Source organism: Ceratotherium simum, chromosome 7, assembly GCF_057802395.1.
Source record: "Ceratotherium simum simum isolate JZ-2026a chromosome 7, ASM5780239v1, whole genome shotgun sequence".
Classification (NCBI taxonomy): domain Eukaryota; kingdom Metazoa; phylum Chordata; class Mammalia; order Perissodactyla; family Rhinocerotidae; genus Ceratotherium; species Ceratotherium simum.
This window is the reverse complement of record NC_141906.1, coordinates 5097474-5124642: the sequence shown is the minus strand read 5'-3', so window position 1 is coordinate 5124642 and position 27169 is coordinate 5097474. Positions and strand designations below refer to the sequence as shown.

The window sequence follows — 27169 nt, the reverse complement described above, 5'->3', positions numbered from 1 at the left end:
AGGTAGAGTAAAATTTTTTCCTCCCCTATAGTACTTACACAAACCTAGATGGTATAGCCACACACCTAGGCTATATGGCACTAATCTTAAGGGACCATCATCATATACGCAGTCCGTCATTAACCATAATGTTGTTATGTGGTGCATGACTGTAGTAGTAAGTGCTTCATTTAGGTTTGCTTAACTGAATTGGTTAGTAAGTCAGGGAGGGATTGTGCAAGAAGTGGAGTGAATCAGAGTAAATTCCTCTTCTCTTCTTTGGCCAAGTGGCCAATTTGAATCCATCTGTTGTCATTTGTGAAGGTCCCAGGGAAAAAGGAATGAAGCAATATGGCTCTTGAGTCCAACAGGCCGGTCTCTCAACTGGAGAAGGTCGTCGTTTTCTGCTGGAATACAATGAAAATAAGCCCTAGTCTTTTAGTTAGCAAAAACACTAAGAAAACTCCTTTGGTCTATGTTTTCATGATGCCAAATACCTGGACAAGAATTAAAATGTGCAGTCAACATGTCTCAAAACGTCTACGCATGTGACACCACATCGACAAAATATCCAGTTATTTAATCAGACTTATTGTCTATCCAGAATTCTGGGTTGTTTATGTCAGTGAAAATGATGGCAACAAGTGTGACAGTCCCAGAACTGTACAGCAGTGTGGCTCTGAATGACAACAGTCCCTTAAGACTTGGAGAGGGAGATAAGTATAAACACAGGCAACTCACATGAGTGTTTCAGTTACTTTTCAAGGCAGAAAGAGGAAATAACCATGGAAATAGGACTGCTGCCTCCATTTTCCCGTTCCTTCCTGTCTTTTCTCCACAACCCTATCTCTGTCCAACGTACCATATGTCTTATTTATTTATATTGATCTAATTCTCTCTCCACTTCCCAGAATGTAAGCTCCTATTTGCAGTATCTAAAACAGACCCTAGCATATAGTAAATGCTCAACAAACAATTGTTGAACAAATGAGATAGCCTGAAGGATGGCAATTTGCTAATCAATTCTTAAATTGGAAACTAAAATGGCCTGGTGAAAAAAAAATACATTTTTTTCTAAATTAAATTAAAAGACCCTATGACAATGAGTGCCAGCTCGACTATAGTCTAACTCTGTGACTATAAACAATTTGCTTTACATTAGGCCCCTTGGTTTCTCCATCTGGAAAATGGGGATAACAGTACCAGCCCCAAATGCTTCAAAAACTTTCAAGTGCCCCAAAAAAGGCATAGCTGTAAATGTGTTAGGAAGATGCAGTGCAGGAGCTTAGCACGGAAGGTTTTTCATAAAATTAAACAATTTTCTCAGTTGTCCATTTACTTATTAAACTGGCAAAATTCCATTTTTCAGCTTTTGTTCTTATATATCCTTGCAACCATGTATTAGTCAGTTTTCCATATTCCTGTTGCTTCCAAAGTATTGTTATTATAAACTTTAATCAACTAACCCTTTCTACACAAAACTGCCATTTCCTACACTTCAAATTTGCCTTCAAAGTCACAAACTTTTTAATGATAAAAATAGACACACTCAACAAATCCAGTCAAACTGATACTTACATAAGAGTGCGAAATGGCATTGCTCCAGGATAATCACCCTTCTCCCCAGTATGTTAATAGCAAACTAGTCTTTCTGTTGTGAGAATTCTGTTATCCTCTTTCCATTTTCTCCTTCAAGCTAAAGTCTATTTTGTAAGGTCTTCCTTCCAATCTTTAAAAAGAGACCCTGTACCTTTAATAACAGAGACCTGGTGAGAGGTTTCTTTCCAAACTTGTTCCCTGGCTTCCAAGTGACGAAACCAGCTGTAATTTGAGAGCAGAGAGATCCTCAGGATATCATTAGCCAAAGGAAAAACTCGCATTCCCACCCAGTCCAGGAGTTGAAATAGTATCAGAGGGCAAGCGCCTTTCTCTCCAGCTACAGGCTCCATCTCCCAGGAGCAAGGGGGACCCTGAGAGTAAGAGTGGGGCAACAGAGCCAGCGGCCTGCCAGAGCCCTGGAGGAGGGGTCCCCCCTCCGCCCCGCGATCCCGCCGGGAAAGAGCCGGCTGAGTTCCAGCCACCGAGCCCGAGCCCGCGCGCAGGAGCGCAGAGCCAGGGTGCATCCTGCGCTGCCGCCGGCCGGCTGTGCTACCCAGCGCTGGTGCCACAGCCACATGAAGCCTGCTGGGGAGGCGGGGCCAGGGTGCAGCGAGCCGGCTGGGGCTGAGGCTGCCGCCGTCTCAGGGAGGCACTGACTCCCCAGGGGACCCCCTTCCTCTTGCGTGGCGAAAAGTCTTCTCCAGGGGCCCCCGGTCAACCTGAATATCCAGGATGGTGTTTCTGAAGTTCCTCTGGATGGGTTTCCTCTGCCACCTGTGTCAGGGCTACTTCGATGGCCCTCTCTACCCGGAGATGTCCAATGGGACTCTGCACCACTACTTTGTGCCTGACGGGGACTATGAGGAGAACGATGACCCTGAGAAGTGCCAGCTGCTCTTCAGGGTGAGTGACCACCGGCGCTGCTCCCAGGGGGAGGGCAGCCAGGCCAGCAGTCTGCTGAGCCTCACCCTGCGGGAGGAGTTCACCGTGCTGGGCCGCCAGGTGGAGGACGCTGGGCGCGTCCTGGAGGGCATCAGTAAGAGCATCTCCTACGACCTGGACGGGGAAGAGAGCTATGGCAAGTACCTGCGGCGGGAGTCGCACCAGATCGGGGACGCCTACTCCAACTCGGACAAGTCCCTCACCGAGCTGGAAAGCAAGTTCAAGCAGGGCCAGGAGCAGGACAGCCGGCAGGAGAGCAGGCTCAACGAGGACTTCTTGGCGATGCTGGTCCACACCAGGTCCCTGCTAAAGGAAACGCTCGACATCTCTGTGGGGCTCAGGGACAAATACGAGCTGCTGGCCCTCACCATCAGGAGCCACGGGACCCGGCTAGGTCGGCTGAAAAATGATTATCTTAAAGTGTAGGTGGAAGGACACCCTGCCGGGAAAGGGCACCACACCAGCCCATGGGGAGGGGGGCGGGGGTGGGACAGAAGAGGGGCTGACCGCTCCCTTCTACTTATTATTTTTTTATATCCAGATTTGCACTTGGAGAGTGATTTGAAGTCATCTTTAAAAAGGAAGAAGTGAGAGTTGAGTGGTTTTGTTTTTGTACATTATTTATGTGATTGCTATTGATTTGTCACCTGGAAAGAACAGTTGAAAGCCATGCTTCCCGCCTTCCCTAGAGGGCTTCACAGCTCTGCAGAGACACCTGTTTCAGCCACATCTAAAAGGACACAGCTTATGCATAGGGACTGATGGAACTCCCCCATCCTGGAGACGACGTGGAAGCACCCAGAGAGCACAGTGCACGGCTCCTTGCCGCCTTCGGGCTTCTCTCCTGGGCCCTGACGGTTGTGGGAGTCACCCGTTTTCAGATGAGGTCCGAGGTGCTGCTCTGCATGCCTGCCAGGGGGTGGAAGTTGCCAGATTCTTCTTCTCTTTTTCTCTCTTATTTATTAACCATGGTCTCCAAGGTTTTATTTTTAGTTTGGGTGTTTTTTTGTTTTTGTTTTTGTTTTTTTGGTAAAAGTATTGGCTAGAAACTATATGCAAATTTTCCTCTGCAGGGAGATGTCTGCGGTGCCCTGTGGGCGTGTGTAAGTTACAGTGGCCACATTTAAGAAGCCTAAGCTTTGTAGTGGTTACGTACTCGTGTTGATATGCTGGCTCTCGTTGTATGTCTGTGCCGTCAGTGCTACAGTCCACTACAAAGCAGTACACAGACTGTTGGAACTCACCCCCAAATGCCTATGACTTAGGTTACCCATGTATTCTTTCTCGTTTGGGGGTTTTGCTTCTGTTTGCTCATTGGAAACTTGTACTTCAAGTAGGGAGAATTCTAATTCTAATAACTCCTTAACTAAGTTTTTATTATTCAGCCAATAAATATGTTCTCGTACAATACTGGCTTATTTTCTAATTTATATTCATAACTTTCAAATTGCAAAGAGGGGCTGGTGCAAAAGCAAAGAGAAGGATGAGATTTAAGCCAGCTTACTTAGAGTGTATGATAAAGAAGGCAGAAGGACAGCTACATGTCTGGCAATCCTCCCTTCCCTGGCCACCCTTACCATCCTCAAGAGAAAAAAAAAATCTAGGCTGTGCCAGTACTTGATCTCTGCTGGTCTGCCTAAAAACTCCAGTTTTTCCCAAAGAATCAACTGGAAAAATTTATGACAAGGTTCATACCTTATGTGCCCTCCTAATGCAGAGGAAGTGTTCCATTCTAAGTTACAGATGTTTAATACAATGACATTTAATAATTTTGAAGCCAGGTCTATGTTATTTAGTTAACGGTTTAAAGTGTTGGAAATGCATTTTATTTCATGTCTTTCCCTGGCCAATCCTCACCCTCACTTTAAATGTACTTTCCTTTCACTCACACACACACACACACACACACACGAGAAAATAAATGTTCACAATCTACTCTTCAACAGTGAGCCATTTTTCTCTCCCACGCACGAGGAACCCAGTTTTCTATTCCTATGAAGTGTTCAAAATCCTCCTATTACCGTAGGGGAAACTGAGTTCCAGAGAGTGACTGATCCTCAGCTAGTGGTAACAGCTCCCGGTCTCTTAGATTTAAGTACAGTAGTCCTCCCTTTTCCTTGGCTTCACTTTCTGTGGTTTCAGTTACCCACAGTGAACCTCCGTCTGAAAATATTAAATGGAAAATTCCAGAAATAAACAATTCATAAGTTTTAAATCTCACACTTTGCAGGATAGTGTGATGAAATCTCGTGCTGTCCCACTCTGTCCTACCCGCTGTGTGACTCATCCCTTTGTCCAGCGGATCCTTGCTGTGTATGCCACCCTACCGTTAGACACTTAGTAGTTAGTTGGTTATCAGATCAACTAACATGGTATCAAGGGGCTTGTGTTCAAGGAATCCTTCTTTTCCTTAATAATGGCCCCAAAGCCAACTCTATTATTAGTTACTGTTGTTAATCCTTTATTGTGCCTAATTTATTAATTAAACTTTATCATAGGTATGACGTATAGGAGAAAACACAGCATATATAGAGTTTGGTACTATCCACAATTTCAGGCATCCACTGAAGGTCTTGGAAGTACCCACCAGGATAAGGGGGACTACTGTACAGGACTTTCCCACAATGCTGAGAGATGAGAGGGAGTGGCCTGAAGCCTGAACCTTTGCATAACTATCTCACTGTTTAAAATAAAAAAGAATGACATATGGAATAATACTTAAAATAATCATTTGTAGTTTCTTCCCATCACCCAGGGGCCTGCTTTCAGCTGCCTCTAGACTGGTGTGTGGGAAGAAGGGAAATGATCATTTAAAAGGGTTTCCTTCTTTATTCTATGAAAGATGAGGAAAAATAATGGCAGAGGCAAAGGAGATGATATTGGTACTCAAATGATTGTAGTTTGTAGTCATAACCCTTCATATCTCAAAACTTTCACATCGCCCACTTCACAGTGCTCAAGTCTAATCCAGAGACACAGTAAATGCCACCTCCTCGACTTTCCCCACTATAAGAGGAGGATACAGACACATGACACGAATGGAAATCTGGCTTCCTCTGCATGCTAATTTCAATCAATTGCTAGTGGTTGCATACAATATTATGCTAAGAAGGATTGTAAAGATACAGATGTAAAGACGTAAACTGTCTCCAATTCGAGATGTTTTGCATGGGTGCAGGAAGAGGAACGGTGACACATCTGCTACAAATTTGAAAATCCTGAAATAGACTCTGTGTGAGGCTCTTTCCAGTGCTAGCATTCTGATTCCCCAAAACCAGAACAAAATTATCTGACGTTGAATCATCCATTCAAGGCTAGATGTACAGCCAGTAACCCCAGAGTCTTATGTAAATGACCCCAGAGGGCAATGAGAATTTCCAGGCAGAGAGACGGAGCCGTCCGGGACTGCCAACCCAGAGGCTAGCGTCACAAGGCTCTTCCAAATCTACGGTGGAGAGCCAGCCCTGCTCAGATCTTTCCTCCCCACTTCCTCCTTATTCTTGTTAGGATTTTGTTACCCACATGGTGACAAATTCTCCTTTAAAGTCATGGTTCTTTATTTCTTAGACCATGAATTATTTTGAGCATCTGAAGAAAACTACATACTTTCTTCCCTGAGAAATCTACTTATAAAATCATCCTTACAATTTAGGATATGCGTAATTTTTATAAATATTTGTCAATCACTTAATGTGTGTCAGGCACTGAGTTAGGCTGTAGGTAATTCTGGGATCTTACAAAGCCTTGGGACTCCATCTAACCAAAAGTTTAGAAAGCCTCTCAGAGTTGAATTTGGAGTAGGAGGCATTTAGTAGTGGTAGTAGTAGTTACAATAACAACAAAATAGCTAACTTTTTTGAGAACTCAGTATTATTGGCCAGGGCCTCTGCTAAGAACTTTTGCCAGTGTTATTTCCCTTAATTCTAACAACAAACTGCGAGGAAAGTATTATCTAAACGGAATTAATATATGCCAAGAGCTTAGAATAGTGCCTGGCATAGAGTGAATGCTCAATAAATGTTACTTGTTACTTGTTAGTGCGCTCAAGTGGATCCCAAATCCTAACAACCCTGTGCACAGCAGAGCGGAACCCTGCCCTGTCTTTCTGCGCCACCTTGTCTCCTTCCAGTGCTGTATCAGACAAGGCTTCCTGCTGTTCTTAGGGTTTTCATGGCCAAGTTTTTCGGCAGTAGGTGGCCAGGGCCTTCTTCCTAATCTGTTATTATTATAACATATTATATTATATTATATTATAATTATTATTATAACTATTATAATTATTATTATTATCAATATTTTTATAACCGAGGCCTAGAAAGCCTAGGTAATTTTCCCAAGGTTAAAACTCTGTGATATCTTATATACTTCACTATGTTCTCACTTTTTAAACTAATGATTATCTAGTGGGATATATGATCAAACAAAAGAAGAACGTGGAGGGTAGGGGTCCACTGGGGCCACCAGTTGCCCACTCCAAACTTTGTCCCCTAGAAGCCAATCAGCCTCCATCCTACAGCAGTTCAGGTGTCTGACAGCTGTCAGTCACAAGCCCAGTAGCTCCTCTGGTTACAGAATTCCTCACCGACACCTTCTCTGTGTGACGCACTGTGCAACACCACTAATCCTCACCCTTCCAATCTGACCATGTGAACACTTCCATATTCCTACTTCGAAGCATTCCATAGGTATTTGTCTATCTAGAGTCTGTGGATAAATGACACCAGGCCATGTTAGCCTCTGCGGCAACCCAAGCCACGCTCGCAGACGCCAGCAGAAGCCAACAGGTGTAGGTGTTACGGACAGCCCCAGAAACTATCCCGTACTTTTTTTCATACTTTTCATTGCCTTTGAAACTCTCATTTACAACTCTGCTAAGGAAATAGGCTCAAAACTTTCTGAGAGAAACCTTGAAACTTAGATTATAAACTATTTTGACAAGTAATAAAAATGTGCGTGAAAACCGCTCAAGATACGAAGGGTAGCGTGGTCAAATTTCCTTGCGGCATTTTCCAGAAAATGATTATTAAAATCTTCTTGATAAAGAATAATACTTCGGTGTGAAATATAAATACTAAATGTGATATAAATGTTTTAATATAAAAGGGAAAACAACTGGAAACATCAGAAGTCTTGGTTAGAAATAGAATACAGACATGCAAGAAAAATTCACCAGTATAGAGAATGAGAACCTGCGAATCATTTTAGCAATTTTGGAATTGGGGTGGTCCTTAGGAATACTATTTCCAGAGTCAGGATCCTGACAGATATGTCATTCATCAAACATTTTTAAAGTGCCACCATATAGATTACCCAGGACAGAACTGGAATACAGACGTGCGGGAGCTGACGCCCAAAGAAAGAACGAGCCTGCGCGCAGCACGGGGAATTCGTGCACGTACTACGTTCTACCGGAGCTCAACGCGAGTCTACACCGCAACTGTCTGGAAAATGTAAAGCTGAGTAAATAAAATAAGGTGTTGGTATAATCACACATTCAAGAGATATAGGGGTTTCATTGTTGCTGTTATTATTGTTGTTGTTTTGCCTTTTTAATCACATTTTTTCTGACTATATAAGCCATACCTGCTGAATTCTAATAACATGGCAAACAGCAAAACACAAGGAAAATAAAGTCGTCCGTATTCTCAAAATCCCCCCACCATATGCCTACTGCTTGCACTCTGGCCTACCTTCTTTCAGTACTTTCCATAGTATCTACATACACACATTCTTCCTTAGAAAAAAGTGATATAATGATACATGGTTTTGTAGCCAATGTTTATTTTAGATGTTAAATATGCTTACTTGCATAACCCTTTTAAAATGCTTACATCTACCCGCCGTGCTTCAGGAGGCAGAAGTTCTGGGGTCTAGATCTTGCTCCACCTCGTATTAGCTGTGCAACTTTGCAACTTTGCAAAAGTCCCTTAAATGTTCTGAAATTCAGTCACTTTGTTGCAAAATGAAGCTAACAATAGCTAATATTTATTGAACAGGTACTGATCAAAATGTTTTCCATATATTATTTTATATAATCCTCCCAGGATTATAATTCAGGTAGATATCATATTTTCTGAACTTTTTGGATAAGAAACTGAGGCACAGAGGTTAAGGGACTTACCCAAGGTCTCCCAGCCAGACAGATGTGGGGGCAGGAGTCAGACACAGGCAGTCTGACTCCCGTACTGTAACCCCCAGGGATGCTTTTCCATTCTGAGGGCAGGAGCCTGGGCACAGGATTTCTTAACTCTCTTCCTATTCTAGGATCTATGATGAATGGCCTGTGAAATGAACATTTTCCTGATATGATTTCCTTAACTGAAAAAGTTCAAACCCAATTTCTCTCAAAGAACTATTTTCTCTGCTTGATTTTGTGTTGCATGAAGTATAAATTCCTTATACCTGCATGTGTCCCTCTGATTCTTTGTCTAAGAGCGGTTGGCTTCTTGCTAAATATTGCATTTTCCAAGCACTTTCACATGTATTATCACATTCGATTGTAACACATGTTTAGAGATGCTGAACTGGTCAGGATGGTTCACGGTATTCACCATTTGGAGACAGTAGCCCGACGTTCACAACTAGAAAATTATTCAGTAGAACTCTTGCATCCAGAAATAAAGATTCCTTGCCAGGCACCACTTATCTTGCAGGTCTGCCTTTCACTCAGATATTCATTCATTCAAAAAACATTCATTGAGGGGCCGGCTGGGTGGGTGGCGTAGTGGTTAGGTTAACATGCTCCGCTTCGCTGGCCCAGGGTTCAGTGGTTCAGATCCCAGGTGTGGACCTACACCACTCATCAGCCATACTCTGGAGGCATCCCACATACAAAATAGAGAAAGATTGGTGCAGATGTTAGCCCAGGGTCAATGTTCCTCACCAAAAAGAAAAAAAAATTCATTGAATGCCTATGCATCAGGTACTATTCCAGGATACAGCAGGCAGACAAAATCCGTGCCCTCCTTGATCTTCCATTGAAATGTGAAAGTTTCATGAAGTCATTAGGACTCCTCTAGTGGGGGAAGAAGTGACAAATAAACTGAAGTATAGGTAATAGAATGTGAGGCACTGATATGTACTATTTCAGATACCTCTCTGGAGAGGTATCTGAACTGAGCCTTAAATCTTGAGTAGAAGCCAAGGATGTACATATTAGAGGAAAGAGTGTTCCCGGTAGAAGAAAAGCAAGTGCAAATTCCTTCAGGCAGAGATAATTTTAAATGTTTGAGAAGAGAAAAAAAAAATGCCAGTGGGACTGCAGCAGAGTAAATCGGAGAAAGAATTAAAGAGCTTGAAGTCGGAGAGAAGAAGTGGGGCCAGGTAATGGGGGACCTAGAGGGCCATCATAAGAAATTGGATGTTATTCTAATTTCAATGCACTGGAGATCTAAGGAGAGAATATATTTGGGTATTAACTATGTAATTAATATATTTGGGTACTAATGAATAATATTTGGATGTTATTCAAATTTCGATTAATTCCTATTTGGATATTATTCAAATGTCAATGCACTAGAGGTCTAAGGAGAGGAGTGATATGACCTGATTTACACAAAAAGACCACTCTGGGAGGAGACCGTCTGTAGGCAGAAGAGTGGAGGCATGGAAGCCACTTAGTTAGGTGGCTACTGGGTCATGCCGATGAGATGGCAGAGGCTTAATCTAAGGTGGCAGTGGTCAAAATGGTAGGAACTGGCCTTGATCCTCTACCAGTATGTCCCATTATTGCTTTTGTTCCAGAAGAATGTGTCTCCCTTCCCAACCTTCTTCTGCGTGGATCCAATCCCCAACTCTTGGCTCCATTTCTTCTCTCCCTCCCCCTTTGGGTTTGATGTTAGCATTTCCTCCCTCAGATTCTTGACCATCTTCCCCACCCACAAGGAGGCTGGATATGTAAGAATGGGATTCAGCTGCTCTCTTGATTACATCAGGCAATACATGGACCCCAGCTGACCCCTCTGACTCAAAGTCCCGACACTGGCCCACCAGCCCAAGCTCTGACTACCCTACTTGATGGGCTGGAACAGACAGACCTGTGAAGGTGGAGATTCGCACTCAACCACAGGAATGCCTCATACGATCAACTATTACACACAAAAACTGTGATCGCACTAAAGTTTGGACATAGCACTCAAGTTTGGACACTAATAAACTGGACTTTGCCAGGGTCCCCAGGGTCCCCAGGATCATTTTATTAGTGATCTTAGCATGAGCATTGCATCTCTATTTATTCTGCATTTTTCTTCACAGGAGCTGTAAGTAGATAAGCTGCATCTAAATATAATACTTTTCTCTTGAGGTTTCCAGTGACTTCAGAATTTCACATTGCCTTTTATTCATAGTCAGTAAGGGCACAGAGCATCCTATTTTGACTCTAACAAGCATTTACTCAGATGGCTTGGACATTTCACCACCTCCCCTTGCTTTTCTACAAAAAACGGAAGACATTTTGTGTGTCAACAGCTTGCTGTTTACAGAGAGGAACCTGACGGCCATGATTAATGGGGTACAGCCTCCGTGCTCCAGGGTTGGCAGGAATGGCTTGCATTTTCCAGTTGTGAAGTTTCCTCCTGCAGGCAGTTAAAGAAATCTGTTTCCTGAGCTTCTTCTCTTGCTTTGATCTTTGCCCAGCTCTCATTCCAAGACCAAGCAAACGCGGGCACTCCACTCAACTTTCAAAATGCGTGCTTTGCTGGCAGTCCACTGAGTCAACCACTAACACTTTCCACATGATTCTACTACGGATTAAATTATAAAGAGCAGAAAACCTAGTGGGTTCACTTTGCTCTGAGGTGTATTTGTTCCTACCCTCCAAGTGTCAGTTTCTTCCTGCTCCGGGGTTCCCCTCCCCCTGCCTCAGCCTATCTCTCTCCCCTCCCGTTTCAGCCTCTGCTCTCCCTCTCGCTGTTGGGAGCATGGGAAGTAGAGACAGAACTCTGATTCACCTCGTGCAACTCCAATTTATTAGCTGCAGAACATAAGCAAATTCTGTAACCCCTCGGAGCCTCTGTTTCCTCCGCTGCACGGTGGGGATTATGACACAGTTGGCAGGGTTCTTGTGAGGATCTGATAAGCTGATGTATGGAGAGGACCTACTATAATACTGAGCAAAAGTAAGTGCCACCATTCCCAGCCAGTCTGGCCACGTGCAGCTCATTGAAGACCCTCTTCTAAGAAAGGACACCTGTGCGTTCTCAGGTTGAAATGAAAAGATGTATTTGAAATAAGCCTTAGTCATTCTATGTACATCCTACGAACCAGTATTGACCTCCCCACTCAGGAAGGCTCCTCAGAAGCCAAAGATATGTTCATTCCCTTTCATAGAAGGGAAATTCCTCTGCACGTGTTTACACCGCAAGCATTCCTCCCCATTCGGGCCAAGAGAATGAATGCTGTAGCAGGAAATAACAGCTAGAAACCTTGCTTACCCTTCGCTCCCAGATGTTAACAGTGCCTTCGCTTTGCACCCTGAGCTTGGGTGATGCACATGAAAGACGCAGGAGCTTCAGGATAGAGGCAGCTACCGTGAGAGAGCTCAAAACTTGGCAATGCAGCTACCAGAGAGAGAATGTTAATTCCTAATATGTAACGAGCACTAACTGCATATTTGGTCCTGGGAACCCTGGCAAAGTCCAGTTTTTAGGCTTACAAGACTGAAGGCCAGACCCCGGTTGTGATCTCAACATGGAAAGCCTTAGGGTGACAGCATGAGCCTCTTCATTAACCCCAGATGCTCACTGTGTGATTTGCTATCCCTAACTGCCTGGTTGTCCCCTATAGTCTCCAGGTCATGAGCTGGTCAATTGGACTGATCCGAGCCCTGTTTCAGCTAGGACGTAAGAGTCCCTGGGGACAGTCACATGAAGCTTGGCAGCCTTCCCGAAGTGAGAAGGCAGCTTGGTAATTCCCCAGCTGCCTGCTTCTCCCCGTGCAAACTCTATCCAGGGTCAGGGGAAGAGGCCCGGGCTCAGGTGAACAAGAACTCAAGATGGGACATGGTGACCCCTGCACACTTGCCCAGAGAAGGCTTGAATCTACCCCCTCTTCAGTACAAAAGCAGACAGTCTGGCCCAGTGAACACTACCACGTTCATATATTTAGCAAGAAACATAAAGAATAAATAAGCAATATTTCTTTTCTAATTAGGGGCATTTGGTCACTTGGAAAACTTCAGAAATAGAACAATTTTTAACTGTTTGGCTCAAACAAAAACTCATTCAGGCTTAGTAATTGGCAAAGGCCATACTAATGATAAATACTTATCCTATAATCACATTTTCCATAGACCCTCTAATTTCCAAGAGTTCTACCATGAAAAGAATCACAGTGAAAAATCTAGACTGACAGTTTACCAAAACAACATAATATTAACAGGATGTCAGAATTTATAGGGCTTTCCCATTTCCTGTGTAAAAATCTTACCATTACCAAGACACACAGCCACCACTTTGCCTTTCAATCATTGTTAACAAACTATTTTCAAAGGGGCTATTCATTTACGTTTCTGTTCATTCAACAAACATTTATTGAGTACCTAATATGTGCAGTCGCTGTACTGGATTCAAGGATAAAGATTGTAATAGTAATGATATAATAATAACAATAAAACAGTAGACAATATTTTTATACTACATGTGTGCCCAGCACGCTATTCTGAGCATGTCACATATATTTAATACAGGTCATCCTTGCAACAAGCCTTCACAAGGGTTGCTTGTAAACTGCTCAATGACCTTTTTAGAATGTCACCTAATGCCTATGCAAACCCATCTTGTTGCCTCCTCTCTGATCTCCAGTCTCACCACAGTCCTGTCTCTGGTTACCAGCCTCTCTTGATCTGGCCCATCTTGTCCTCTAATGGAACCCTAGTTCTAGAAGGACCAGGAAGTTTTTAAATGAGGAGATCAGGAGTCTTTGGAGAAAGTTCTTCCTCAATGACCCAGGGAGCTAAATAAAACAAACTTTGGATTTAACTGAGAAAGAAATGAGAGAAAATTAGCAAGAAAAAACTTTGACCCTAGGCTTAAGTTTCCAGAATTGAGCCAGCCAACCTGAGAATGAAGCCTGAGATTTCAACATTATGTTAACCTCTGCCAGGCTACAATGGTAAGAAACCTGTACTTGTAGTTACTTCCCTAGATATAGTTTGGGCCCTGAGAGCTACACAGTCTGAGAACATCAGAGCTAGAAATAACATTCACAAATGGAGAATCTGAGGTCTAGACAGGTGAAGACACTTATTCCAGGTCATATAAACTCCAGGTATTAAGGCCAGGACGTCACAGAATCACAACCCAGGGGGCCAAGCTCATCCCATTCACCTGGTCATCCGCTGCCTGAATCTGCCCTATAATGTTACAGCCCTGCCAACTGAGTAGACAGCCCATGCTTGCACTCCTCAGATTATGGGGCACTCCCTTCTCCCTGGAGGAGTGCACTCATTTGTTGGAGAGTTCCAATTCTTAGAAAGTCCTTTCATATTTTGAACTGAAATCTGTCTCCATGTGGCCTCCACCATTCAGGGACCCACAGCCCCCATTTATCTCTCCTCCATGTCAAGCTAATCAAAGACCTGGCAGCCCCTTTGGCCAAGCTCAATATCCCCAGTTCCCCTAAGGCTTTCTTCTATAACGTAAACACTAACCAAGGTCTCCCAGCTCTACTGTAGTACCAGGAAACAGGGACTTAGAGTAATTAAAAGCATGGATTTTTCAAACAGACGCACCTCTGGGTTGAATCTCAGTTCTACACTCACAACATTAATGTCCAAGGGCAGTTTACTTATTCTGACCTTGGGTTCATGTAAATTGGTGATGATGACACTCACCACATAGGGTTATTGGGTGAATAAATGAATAATACACATAAAATTCCAAGCACCACGTCTAGCACCTTGTAGGAATTCAACAAACATGTTTGAATGGATAAATGAATGAACCCCTTGTTGGATGCTTTGTATAAACTTAGCACTAATAAGGGAGTTTTATAGAATAAATAGCCAACCTGTAGAAGAACCTGTGGGGAGAGGGTCAAAGGAAGAATGAAGGGGAAAGGCCCAAATGAGAACCCAACTCTGCCACAGCTGACGGGCTTTCTGGACAGGGCAGCCTCCGCCCATCCGGTCACAAGTTTACCAGCCATCTGATGAGCAGTGTGCTCCATGCTCGTGGCACTGCTCAGTAAGGGGAGAAGAAGGAAGAGTCTTAAATTCAAATCTTTTTCAATTAATTCTGGACTTTCTCATAAAGGTCTGACCACATGCTAATTTGAAAGTCCAAACACTAAGTTATTTTGGGAAAGGGAGAAAAGGTACTTTGTATCTTTTTCCCCCCTCTACAAAAACAGCTGACCAGACTTTCCTAATTCTTTCCCAAAAGTTTCATGTTTGGGCTGAGCTCAGCCCTGGAAGGTCTCACCCTCAAGAGAAAGGCCTGAGAAAGTCATTAAAGGCAAATGAAAGCCCTGGAATGGAAATACACAGGGAAGATGGGAATTCACTTGGCTTTTTCTCCCAGGTATCCATCTTTCAATAGCAAGAAGATGAAACCAAAGGAAACCGTCTCAAGGATAACATCTCTGAAACCACTATAAACTTTAACATAGGATTAAGGAGGGACACTTGGACACAGCCTGCCTTGCATTGAATCATGGCTCCTCCGTTTGTTATCTGGGCTATCTGTGGCAAGTAACTGAAACTCCCCGGGCCTCAGTTTTCTTCTCTGTAAAATGGATATAATGGCACTATCTCATAGGATTTTGAAGAGGACCAAACGAGAGAATCCAGCTGGGTGTATGGTCTGGACTATTTCATCAGGTGTAAAGCGACGTATAGCAAGCAGTCCTCGTCCTATTAATGTGATGGGCTCAAAACCATTACCACCTTGAGTCCACACTCTTTCTCCTGTCCCTTGGCGATTTGGCCCCTCCTCCTCCTATCTTCCTCCTGGCTCTTGGTCGAAAGGAAAAAACTGCACTAACACCTTATCCACCCCACTTCTCAACAAAAAGGTTATCAAGGAGGAAGAACCACATGCGTTAGGGGATAGAGCGTGACATGAAAGGAGCAGAGTGGAGACCAGGGATGCCAAAAAGCATCCTACAGTGCGTAGGACAGCTCCCATGACAAAGAATTGGCTGGCCCACAGTGTCAGTAGTGCCAAGGTTGAGAAACCCTGCTCTATACTATGTACAACATAAGGGAGTAGTGGGACAAGAGGAGGTGGTAGTTAGATTGAGGATCCTAACTATCAGGCTAAAATTCTTCCCAAAGGCAATGGGTCTGTTATAGAACTCAAGGCACGAAGAAAGTAGAATTTTAGGAAGATTTGTATTATAAAGGTTGTCTAATGTATTAGAACAAAGAGATATCATAGAGTTCCAGGCAACCTGATGCAAAGTCACATATTTTATGTAGTATTATGGTTATAATGCTACAACATCTGGCTGAAAAGTGAAAGCATCTATCAACAGGCTAATTTTATCTCCTTGGCTTCAACACACTGGATTTCTAGTCTTTCCTTTGATTAGGGCTTCCTCTACATTTTGGCAAGCCAATTAAAGGGGATGAAGGTGTTGATTTAGTCTAACTAATAGTTTGGCATGATGTAGACAAAACATGTGGTTGATTGGTGCTTTCATTTTCCACTTGGTGGTTTTGACATGAAGGAAACATAATCATTGTTGGATGCCTGCTAGTCATCTTTGCAAACCCAGTTGATCGCAGGGTAAAATCAACTGGTCCCAAATAAAGAATTGTAGGGATGAATCTTCAACCTGAAAGGCCATTGCCGATAAGGAAAAGGAGGTCTAGAGACGAAAATGAAGAACTCAAGCATAACCTTCATTTATGTCTCCCTGTGATGACTGCTCATATCCAAATACCCTCTCAAAGTCATCTTATACTCCTGGGAAGTCTGTGCAATCCATCAAAGCATTGGATCAAGCCACATTCCCTGGACCAGGAGTTTATCTGCCTGGAAACAGGGGCTCCTTTTCCTTCATACACAAGTTACCGTCTGCTCACAAACTCAAGGGGATGCATCCACCTGAAGAGGAGGGTGGTTTTTTCATTTTTTGTTTCTTTTTTATTCATCTGCCAAGAGGGGACAGGTTATTCTAATTCATCTAAAGGAACAATATAGGCCAGTGAAGCCCTTAGTCCCTTTTATCTGCCTTTCCAAATCTTACATATCTTTCCAAACCCAGCTCATTCTATCTTCCTAAAGCCTTCTCTGGGGCTCTTGTCGATGGTGATATAATGCATAGCAACTTTGATTGGTGAAGACTACCCGGATCACTGTGTCAAGCAGGATACTAAAGTCTTATCCAACTCCAAGAAGAAAGAATTCTATGACCCATTAGCAATGCCTTTCATGATTACAAGATGGGAAGGAGGTAATATGTAAACCAAGTATTTGCTTTCCTCATCCTTTCCTGACATTTATTGACATTATCATTCATTTTTGGTACCAGTGCTAGACACTAGTGTAACGAGAGTGAGCAACAATATTACACCTGCTTTCTTAGAGCTTAAAATCTAGTGAAAAGAGTCAGTAATCAAATTACTGTCTGATGAATTAGAGATAGCCTCAATTCTTTGCTACTTCACCCATCAGAAGGTGGTATTTACTTCCCTCCCTTTGAATTTGGTTGGCCTTGTGACTTGCTTGACCAACACGCTGTGGTGGAAGTGACACTGTACCAGTTCTGGAACCAAACTTGAAAACATTTGGCAGCTCCCACCCTTGCTCCTTGGAAGCTAGCCACCAAGGCATAAAGAACATTGGGCTAGACCACTGACTGAAGGGCCTACAGGAAGAGAGACTCGGGAAGGTAAGAGGCCATGTTGGACACGCCAGAGCCACCTGAGCTCCCAGCTGAATGCAGCCACCTGAGTGACCTCCTGTCATGATGTGGAACAGGAAAACTACTAGTTGAACCCAGTAAACCCAAAGAATTGTGAGAAATTTAAATTGTCATCGTCTAAGCCACAAAGTAAGGAGGTCATTTGTTACACAGCAATAGAAAGCTAAAACACATCACATCTAAGGTAGACCTCCACTACATCCTCTTTCTATCACATTACCCTGTTTTGCTTTCTTTCTAGCTCTCATCACTACCTAAAATTATTTTATTTACTTTTCCATTGTCTGTCTCCCCCACAGGAGAAAAACTGTGAGAGCAGAGACCTTGTCTGGCCTGTTTCCTGCTGTACCCTTGGGCCTAGAACAGTGCCTGACACCGAGCAGAAAGCTCAATAAATACTTGTGGATTAAGTGAATAGACGGATAGTTACAACTGGGATCGATGAGATAACTGCGAAGCAGATGTTGCTATAGCAGTTTGTAATAAGGGATTAGACCTGGTGAGGGAAACCAGGGAGGAGAAGACTTGTTTTGATAAAATCTTCACGTGTTATTTCCAGGAGGAAAGTGGAGGAGGGACCATCTTCTTTCTAGTTATTGTTCAATCAATCATTCTCTTACGAGTGACGTGATCACTTGAAACTTTCTGTGATGACAGAGTACAGAATTGTTTTCAAATATTTTTAAAGCAACCTTATGAGGATTGAGCTACTAATTAACTAAATAGATAGGGAAGAAAATTAATTTTACAAAAATTGCTCAAGAAGGGGCTGGCCTGGTGACGTAGTGAAGGAAATAAATTATATTAAAAATTTAAAAGTTAATACCTTAGAGACAGGCACCTCCACACCCTAAGGATTCCTGGTATAAGGGGGAACGTTTATCGATCCTGACTGACTCTATTCATAGAAGACTCGCCCTAAACTGTTCGGGGAAAATTGAGAACAAGAGAGTGCTCCAGAGGGATAAGTTTGGGAGGGTCGGGGTGGAGGGGGTCCAGATGGGGACGCGTGTGTGTAACCTGATAATTGCTTCGCGCCATAGCAATTCGCGCCATAAAATGTAACTGTTTAAATGTTTTAAATTAGCCAATCATGTAAGACCGCGCCAACCTTTTCCCGCTTTATGCTTCCGAATCCTATAAAAGAGCTTGCCCCTTAAGGTTCGGGGTCGACCCCTCTGTCTCCCAAGTAGAGATACGTGTCGACCCGGAGCTCCGCTTTAATTAAAACCTCGTGCATTTGCATCAAGCTCGGTCTCCTGTGTCTGTGGGTCCGCGCTTCCCGAGACTGGAGTTGGATTTCCTTTTGGAATCCTACATTTGGGGGCTCGTCCGGGATCTGCGCGGTCACCCCAGACTCAAGACCCCTTGGAGGTAAGCCTGAGTGACTGGGTGTGCGAGTGTGTGCGGCGCCGCGAAGCATTGCTTTGGTCTCGGTATCTGGGCAGCCGCCGCTTCGGGCCGAGAGGGCCCAGCGGCTGCAGTGGCAGACGTGCTGGGAACTGCAGGCTGCAACCCTGGGGGACGCCCCAAGGGACAAGGGAGTCAGGAAAGCCTGACTACCACCTTTCAGGTAGAAAAAGAAACGGCACTCTTTTTCCCAGGGAGGACACGAAAACCCCTCCCGTCTGAAACCGCCTTCGGTTGGCTTGTACAGACACCAACCGGGCAAAGTTGTTTTTGTCTTGCTGTGTTTTTGATGTTCATTGTTCTGTTTTTGTTCGTTACGTGGACCTCATTTGACGGGATGGGACAGACTATGACGACCCCCCTCTCTTTGACCTTAGACCACTGGACTGAAGTGAGAGCGAGAGCGCACGATTTGTCGGTAGAAATAAAAAAAGGGCGTTGGCAGACTTGTTGCGCCTCTGAGTGGCCCTCCCTCAATGTGGGTTGGCCCCTGAGGGGACGTTTAATCTAACTGTTATCCTCGCGGTGAGGGCTATTGTTTTCCAGGAGAAACCGGGGTCCCATCCTGACCAACGACCATATATTACAGTGTGGCAGGATCTGGTGCAGAACCCACTCCCGTGGGTTAAGCCATGGGTAAAAGCAGAAAAACTAAGCCCCCGAGTCCTGGCGCTGCAGGATGCGGAGACACGGCAAAAATCGAAATCAACTCGAACAGCGGAGTCGGAGACCCCTTCGCCCCCGGGTCTACCCTGAGATTGAGCCTCCTCCCGAATGGCCCCTTTCTCGCCTCCCCTTACCCCTCCCCCGGTTCCAGGATCGCAATCAGGACGGAGGGCGACTGGCTCGGGTCCCTCCGCTGGAACCCGAAGCCGCCGCGGAGCCACTCCGGACGGGCCTGATACCACGGTGGCGCTCCCGCTAAGAGAGTATGGAGCTCCTGCGGGGCCCAACCAGCTGTCACCCCTCCAGTACTGGCCTTTCTCTTCCTCAGACCTATATAACTGGAAAAATAACCATCCCCCCTTTTCAGAAAACCCCGCCGGATTAACCGCCCTGATAGAGTCCCTAATGTTTTCCCATCAGCCCACTTGGGATGACTGTCAACAGCTCTTACAGGCACTCTTCACCACGGAGGAGAAAAAAAGAATCACACAGGAAACAAGAAAGAATATCCGAGGCACCAACGGGCAGCCGGCAACGATAGCTGAGGCGGAAAAAGGGTTTCCGCACAACCGACCCAACTGGGACTATAACACGGCTGAAGGTAGGGGGTCGCTGTCCGCTTACCGCCGGGCTCTAGTGGCGGGTCTCCGGGGAGCCGCAAGGCGGCCCACCAATTTGGCTAAGGTAAGAGAGATTCAGCAAGGACCCACTGAACCCCCTCCGTTTTCTAGAACGATTGATGGAGGCTTACCGCAGGTACACGCCCTTTGATCCGTCCTCGGAAGGGCAGAAGGCCTCTGTCATTATGGCCTTTATTGGACAGTCAGCCCCAGATATAAAGAGGAGATTACAAAGGCTAGAGGGGCTGCAAGACTACGACCTGCGGGACGTAATAAAGGAGGCTGAAAAGGTGTATCATAAAAGGGAGAGTGAAGAGGAAAAGCGAGAGAGAGAGAGAAGGGAGGCTGAGGAGAGGGAAGACAGGAGAGACAGGAGACGAGAAAAAAAACTAACTAAAATACTGGCCGCAGTGATAAAAGCGACAGGGCCAGATCACAGACAGTCAGGGAACCTGGGCAACGCCCCACGACCAGGCTCACGCAGACGGCAACCCTTGGACAAGGACCAATGTGCCTATTGTAAGGAGAGAGGACACTGGGCAAGGGAATGCCCCAAGAAAAGGGCCACACCCAAGGTGTTGTCTTTAGGAGAGGACGAAGAATAGCGCGGACGGGGCTCGGGCCCTACCCGAGCCTAGGGTAACCCTACCTGTTGAGGGGACCCCTATGAGTTTTCTGATTGATACTGGGGCTGAATATTCAGTACTGAAGCAACCTTTGGGGAAATTAAAAACTAAAAAGACTCTGGTTGTTGGAGCCACTGGGCAGAAACAATACTCATGGACTACTTCCCAGACAGTGGACTTGGGGAAAGGAAGGGTGTCCCATTCCTTCCTAGTGATTCCTGAATGCCCGACCCCGTTGCTAGGTCGAGACCTTTTAACCAAACTGAAAGCTCAAATAGATTTTGTTCAACCTCGGCCTACAGTATCCTGGTCCGCACCTACCACCATGATATTGGCCCTGGAGCTAGAAGAAAAATATCGGCTCCATCAGCAGCCTAAGCCTAGAGCTCGGCTCAATACCGATAAGTGGCTGATCGAATTTCCAACGGCATGGGCTGAAACCGGGGGACTAGGGACGGCTATGAGAATTCCCCCAGTCGTGATAGATCTTAAGGCCGGAGCCCTCCCGATAAGGGTGCGTCAATACCCAATAAGCAAAGAGGCCAGAGAAAGAATCCGCCCCCATATCCAGAGGCTGCTCCAACAAGGAATCCTGGTTCCTTGCCAGTCTCCTTGGAACACCCCCCTCCTGCCTGTAAAAAAGCCTGGAACTAATGATTATAGGCCGGTCCAGGATTTGAGAAAAGTAAATAAGAGAGTGCAGGATTTACACCCTACCGTGCCAAACCCATATAACCTACTCAGCTCCCTCCCCCCATCACGAAAATGGTACACTGTCTTGGACCTGAAAGATGCATTCTTCTCTCTACGGCTTCACCCAAAAAGCCAATTACTTTTTGCTTTCGAGTGGCGCGACCCTGATATGGGGATCGTTGGACAACTGACTTGGACGAGACTACCTCAAGGTTTTAAAAACTCCCCTACCCTGTTTAATGAAGCCCTCCACAGGGACTTGACTGATTATAGGGTTAAAAACCCTCAAGTGACTCTTTTACAGTATGTAGATGATCTACTGTTGGCGGCGGAAACCCCGGGAGACTGTGAAGAAGGGACCAAGCGCCTCCTGGCCGAGTTGGGTGAGTTGGGATACCGGGCGTCGAAAAAAAAGACACAGTTGTGCCAGGAAAAAGTAGTCTACTTAGGCTACACACTAAAAGACGGCCAAAGGTGGTTAACCGACGCACGGAAAAAGACTGTGACCCAGATTCCGGCCCCAACCTCCGCTCGCCAGGTAAGGAAATTCCTGGGGACAGCCGGCTTCTGCCGATTGTGGATCCCTGGGTTTGCTACCCTGGCTGCTCCACTGTACCCATTGACTAAAGAAAGTGGGAACTTTGTCTGGACTCTAGAGCACCAGAAGGCTTTTGAGACTCTAAAACGGGCATTATTAGAGGCACCCGCGTTGGCCCTACCAGATTTGACCAAGCCCTTCACCTTGTATGTAGATGAAAGAAAGGGAATCGCCCGGGGAGTCCTAACTCAAGCCCTTGGGCCCTGGAAGCGCCCAGTCGCATATCTATCAAAAAAACTGGATCCGGTAGCCAGTGGATGGCCCTCCTGCTTAAGGGCAATCGCCGCCACTGCCCAGCTGGTAAAAGATGCAGATAAGTTAACTCTGGGCCAACAGATAACCGTAGTAGCCCCCCATGCCTTAAAAAACATTATCAGACAGCCTCCAGATCGATAGATGACTAACGCCCAGATGACTCACTACCAAAGTCTGCTCCTAACTGAGAAAATTACCTTCGCCCCACCGGCCATCTTAAACCCGGCCACACTACTGCCCGAAGCAGATGATGAAATACCTGTTCACCAATGCGGCGACATCTTGGCATCAGAAACGGGGACCCGACCCGATCTGCCGGATGAGCCATGGGCTGGGGCCCCTAATTGGTACACCGACGGCAGCAGCTTTATGGCAGAAGGTAAGAGGATGGCTGGGGCTGCTGTGGTAGACGGGAAAAAGACTCTGTGGGCAAGCAGCTTGCCGGAAGGGACTTCTGCACAAAAGGCTGAGCTTATCGCCCTGACACAGGCGTTAAGGTTAGCTGAAAATAAGACTGTGAATATATACACGGACAGCAGGTATGCCTTTGCTACTGCCCATGTTCATGGGGCTATTTATAAACAAAGAGGGCTGCTTACCTCGGCCGGAAAAGATATCAAAAATAAAAAAGAGATTCTGGGCCTCCTAGAGGCTATACATTTGCCTAAAAAGGTGGCAATCATCCATTGCCCAGGTCATCAGAAAGGCACCGACCCCATAGCTCAAGGGAACCGCTTAGCAGATTTGGAAGCCAAGCGGGCGGCACTAGGACCTATGGTCCTGACTCTCCAGGGAGCTAAGGTCAACAAAACTGTCTCCGGTGGGGAACTAACTAAAAAAGAGAAAGTCCTTTCCGTTGCAGAAGGGCGAGAATATCTATCACATCTACACCGGCTAACCCACTTGAGCCCTCAGAAACTAATTAAAATTATTGAGGCCTCCCCGTACCAGGTACCAGATTTGAGAAAGGCGGCTGAGGAAATTTATAAGGATTGTAGAGCTTGCGCTCTAACAAATGCTGCAGTTACCAAATACCGCACTGGACATAGACTCCGGGGAGACAGGCCCGGAACCTTTTGGGAGATAGACTTTACTGAAATCAAACCGGCCCGGTATGGGAATAAATATCTTCTAGTATTTGTAGATACCTTCTCGGGATGGGTAGAGGCTTTCCCCACCCGAAAAGAGACTGCCTCTGTAGTAGCCAAAAAGATATTGGAAGAAATCCTCCCGAGATTCGGGATCCCAAAGGTAATTGGATCTGACAACGGTCCTGCATTCGTTGCCCAGGTAAGTCAGGGACTGGCCAGTCAACTGGGGATCAATTGGAAATTACATTGTGCTTATAGACCCCAGAGCTCAGGCCAGGTAAAAAAGATGAATAAAACAATTAAAGAGACCCTAACTAAATTGTCCATAGAGACCGGCGATAGTGACTGGACAGCCCTCCTGCCCTTTGCCCTGTTCCGCGCCCGGAACACCCCACAGGGACCCTTAAAACTTACACCCTTTAAAATCCTCTATGGAACCCCTCCCCCTTTGGCACAAATAGGGATACATGACCCTGACATTATACCTTCTATACCTTTGTCAGCCCGCTTGAAAGCACTCGAGGCCGTCAGGCGCGACATCTGGAACCAGCTAAAAGAGGCCTACCAGCCTGGTGATCTGCTCATCCCGCACCAATTCCAGGTTGGGGACTCTGTCCTTGTGAGACGACATCGGACGGGGTCATTAGAGCCACGTTGGAAGGGGCCCTACGTGGTGCTCCTCACTACGCCCACAGCAGTCAAGGTGGACGGTATAACCTCTTGGGTTCACGCCACACACGTAAAGAAGGCACCCCAGAATGCAGCAGATCTCTGGAAGGTGGAAAAGACTGATAACCCTCTTAAGCTGCGTTTGCGTCATGGGAACGGCGAGCAAGTCGTCCAATCCTAATCCCCACGCTCCTCAACTGCTCACGTGGCAAGTCGTCTCCCAGGTAAGAGATATAACCTGGTCAATCCAAAAAACTGCTTCCCCTTGGACATGGTGGCCAGACTTACACCCTGACCTTTGTAAACTGGCTATAGGAACCCCCGACTGGGATTTCATGGGTCGACGAAGGGGGGCAAAACAAGCCGGAGGATGCCACTCCCCCCATCGCAAGGGTAAACTAAAGGCATACCCCTTTTACGTGTGCCCCGGTCACCACAGACCTCGTTCAATTGACTCCTGGTGCGGGGGCAAAGAAGACTTCTACTGTAAAAACTGGGGATGTAAAACCAGTGGGACTACTTATTGAGAACCCTCCTCTTCTTGAGATTTAATCAGGGTTAGAGCAAATTATAGCCACCAGATGAGTCGGGGCTCAAAATGCAATACCTGGTGCCACCCCTTAACCATTCAGTTCACAGGGAAGGGAAAAACAATTAAAACCTGGATCAGGAATGGTCATTCATGGAGAATAAGATTGTACAAAGAACGGTACGATGATGGCCTGACCTTCTCTATTAGATTAAAAATAGAACCCCCCGCCAGCAGACCAATAGGGCCAAACGGGATCCTAGCCGATCAGAGGCCCCCTCTGTCCCAAAAATCCCCCGCCAGCAGACCGATAGGGTTAAATAGCCCCAAACCCCCCCAGGTAAAATCCATAACCCTAAATGGGGCCGTAGATATGGTCACCAGATCTGCTCTGCGACCACCATCTACACCACCTCCCGCAGTACCTACTGAGCAAAGATGGCACAGACTGTTTAACTTAGTATGGAGAGCTTACTACGCCTTGAATGATTCCAACCCTGAAATGACTGAATCATGCTGGCTATGCCTAGCGGTCAGCCCCCCTTATTATGAAAGAATTGCCACCATGGGGGTCTATAATAACACCCCAGACCACACGACTTGTCTTTGGGGCAAAGAAGGGCGGCTAACCCTAACGGATGTGTCGGGGACCGGTTCAGGACTATGCTTAGAAAAAATTCCCCCAGGCTACCAAGCTCTATGTAATAAGATTGAAGTCAGCCTTCCGACTACTCCTGGTCATTTTTTGGTACCAGGACCCAATAGGTGGTGGGCCTGCACCACGGGCCTAACCCCCTGCATCTCAACTAGCGTATTCAATTCGTCACAAGATTTTTGCGTGCTTGTGCAGTTGGTGCCTAGAATTTATTATCATACTACCAATAGTTTCGAGGATGAATTTGACCAGAGATCCAGATTATGGAAAAGAGAACCAGTATCCCTCACCCTGGCTGTACTCCTGGGACTGGGAGTTGCCGCGGGCGTAGGGACTGGCACTACGGCCTTAGTCACAAGAGAAAGGGGATTAACTGCCTTGAGCAATGCTATAGATGAAGACCTCAGGACTTTAGAACAGTCCATCTCTAAATTAGAAGAGTCCCTCACCTCCCTGTCTGAAATAGTGCTCCAGAATAGAAGAAGATTAGATCTGCTGTTTTTAAGAGAGGGAGGACTTTGTGCGGCCCTTAAAAAAGACTGCTGTTTCTATGCAGATCACACAGGGGTAGTCCGAAATTCAATGCAAAGATTAAAGAAAAGATTAGACATGAGGCAGCAAAGCAGGGAGGCGCAACAGAGCTGGTTTAAATCCTGGTTCACTAAGTCCCCCTGGATGACGACCTTACTATCCTCCCTAGCAGGACCCTTGCTGATTCTTTGTCTACTTTTGGTCTTCGGACCGTGTGTTTTCAATAGAATTACTGCTTTCATAAGAAAAAGAGTCAATGCAGTGCATGCTATGATGCTCCAACGCCATTACCAAGCTCTCCCACACAATGAGCCACTGATAGTAGACACCGAAAACTAAGTTCTAAGATTAGAACTAGGGACAAAAGAAGAAGTGGGGAATGAAGGAAATAAATTATATTAAAAATTTAAAAGTTAATACCTTAGAGACAGGCACCTCCACACCCTAAGGATTCCTGGTATAAGGGGGAACGTTTATCGATCCTGACTGACTCTATTCATAGAAGACTCGCCCTAAACTGTTCGGGGAAAAATTGAGAACAAGAGAGTGCTCCAGAGGGATAAGTTTGGGAGGGTCGGGGTGGAGGGGGTCCAGATGGGGACGCGTGTGTGTAACCTGATAATTGCTTCGCGCCATAGCAATTCGCGCCATAAAATGTAACTGTTTAAATGTTTTAAATTAGCCAATCATGTAAGACCGCGCCAACCTTTTCCCGCTTTATGCTTCCGAATCCTATAAAAGAGCTTGCCCCTTAAGGTTCGGGGTCGACCCCTCTGTCTCCTGCGAGAGATACGTGTCGACCCGGAGCTCCGCTTAATTAAAACCTCGTGCATTTGCATCAAGCTCGGTCTCCTGTGTCTGTGGGTCCGCGCCTTCCCGAGACTGGAGTTGGATTTCCTTTTTGGAATCCTACAGTAGTGGTTTAAGTTTGCATGCTCCGCTTCGGTGGCCGTGGATTCGCAGGTTCGAATCCGGGTGCAGACCTACACACTGATACCAAACCAAGTGGGCTCGCCTCCCAGTGAGTTAAATAAGACTTTACACCAGTGGAAGTTGTCTCACAAAGTACAGTGTATTTGCAGCAAATAGGAGGCCATGAGGAATCATTTCCAAAGTCATGGCATCCCCAAAGGAAAGGAGAAACTTTTATTTGGTTGGGGAATGAATATTCAAAAGGGAGAAGTGGGTATTCGTTTGCACAGGCTCAGTTGGAAAACATGCTTCCACATAATGAGGCCTAAGCTCCTCCTGGAGAGATCTTTGCTTTAAAAATAAGGCAAAGGTCATGGGCATAGCTCTTGTAGGAGGCTTCATTAGTTTCAGGATGGCTGGTGGTTGCATCTCCTTAACATACAAAAGGAAAAGAAACAACCTGGAAAAACAGTTAATTGCTTCCAAACCCACCTTTGAGTTTCTGGAGGCCCCTAGTTGGTGACAA

General features: G+C 45.6%; 2 protein-coding genes across 2 annotated transcripts; both read left to right on the top strand.

Annotated features, from left to right (window-relative positions):
* Nucleotides 1–1899: 1899 nt before the first annotated feature.
* Nucleotides 1900–2989, top strand: FIBIN (fin bud initiation factor homolog). The gene has a single exon (XM_004418537.3). The coding sequence runs from the start codon at nucleotides 2311–2313 to the stop codon at nucleotides 2944–2946; it is 636 nt and encodes a 211-aa protein (XP_004418594.1). The 5' UTR covers nucleotides 1900–2310; the 3' UTR covers nucleotides 2947–2989.
* Nucleotides 2990–21973: 18984 nt separating this feature from the next.
* Nucleotides 21974–26573, top strand: LOC147916534 (uncharacterized). The gene is made up of 2 exons (XM_087433076.1): nucleotides 21974–23546; nucleotides 23851–26573. The coding sequence occupies exons 1-2, from the start codon at nucleotides 22398–22400 to the stop codon at nucleotides 23857–23859; spliced, it is 1158 nt and encodes a 385-aa protein (XP_087289202.1). The 5' UTR covers nucleotides 21974–22397; the 3' UTR covers nucleotides 23860–26573.
* Nucleotides 26574–27169: the final 596 nt, after the last annotated feature.

What these genes read in the sequence shown, in the direction of transcription:
- LOC147916534 (XM_087433076.1), top strand. Translation starts at nt 22,398, where the DNA reads ATGACTAACGCCCAGATGACTCACTACCAAAGTCTGCTCCTAACTGAG.
- FIBIN (XM_004418537.3), top strand. Translation starts at nt 2,311, where the DNA reads ATGGTGTTTCTGAAGTTCCTCTGGATGGGTTTCCTCTGCCACCTGTGT.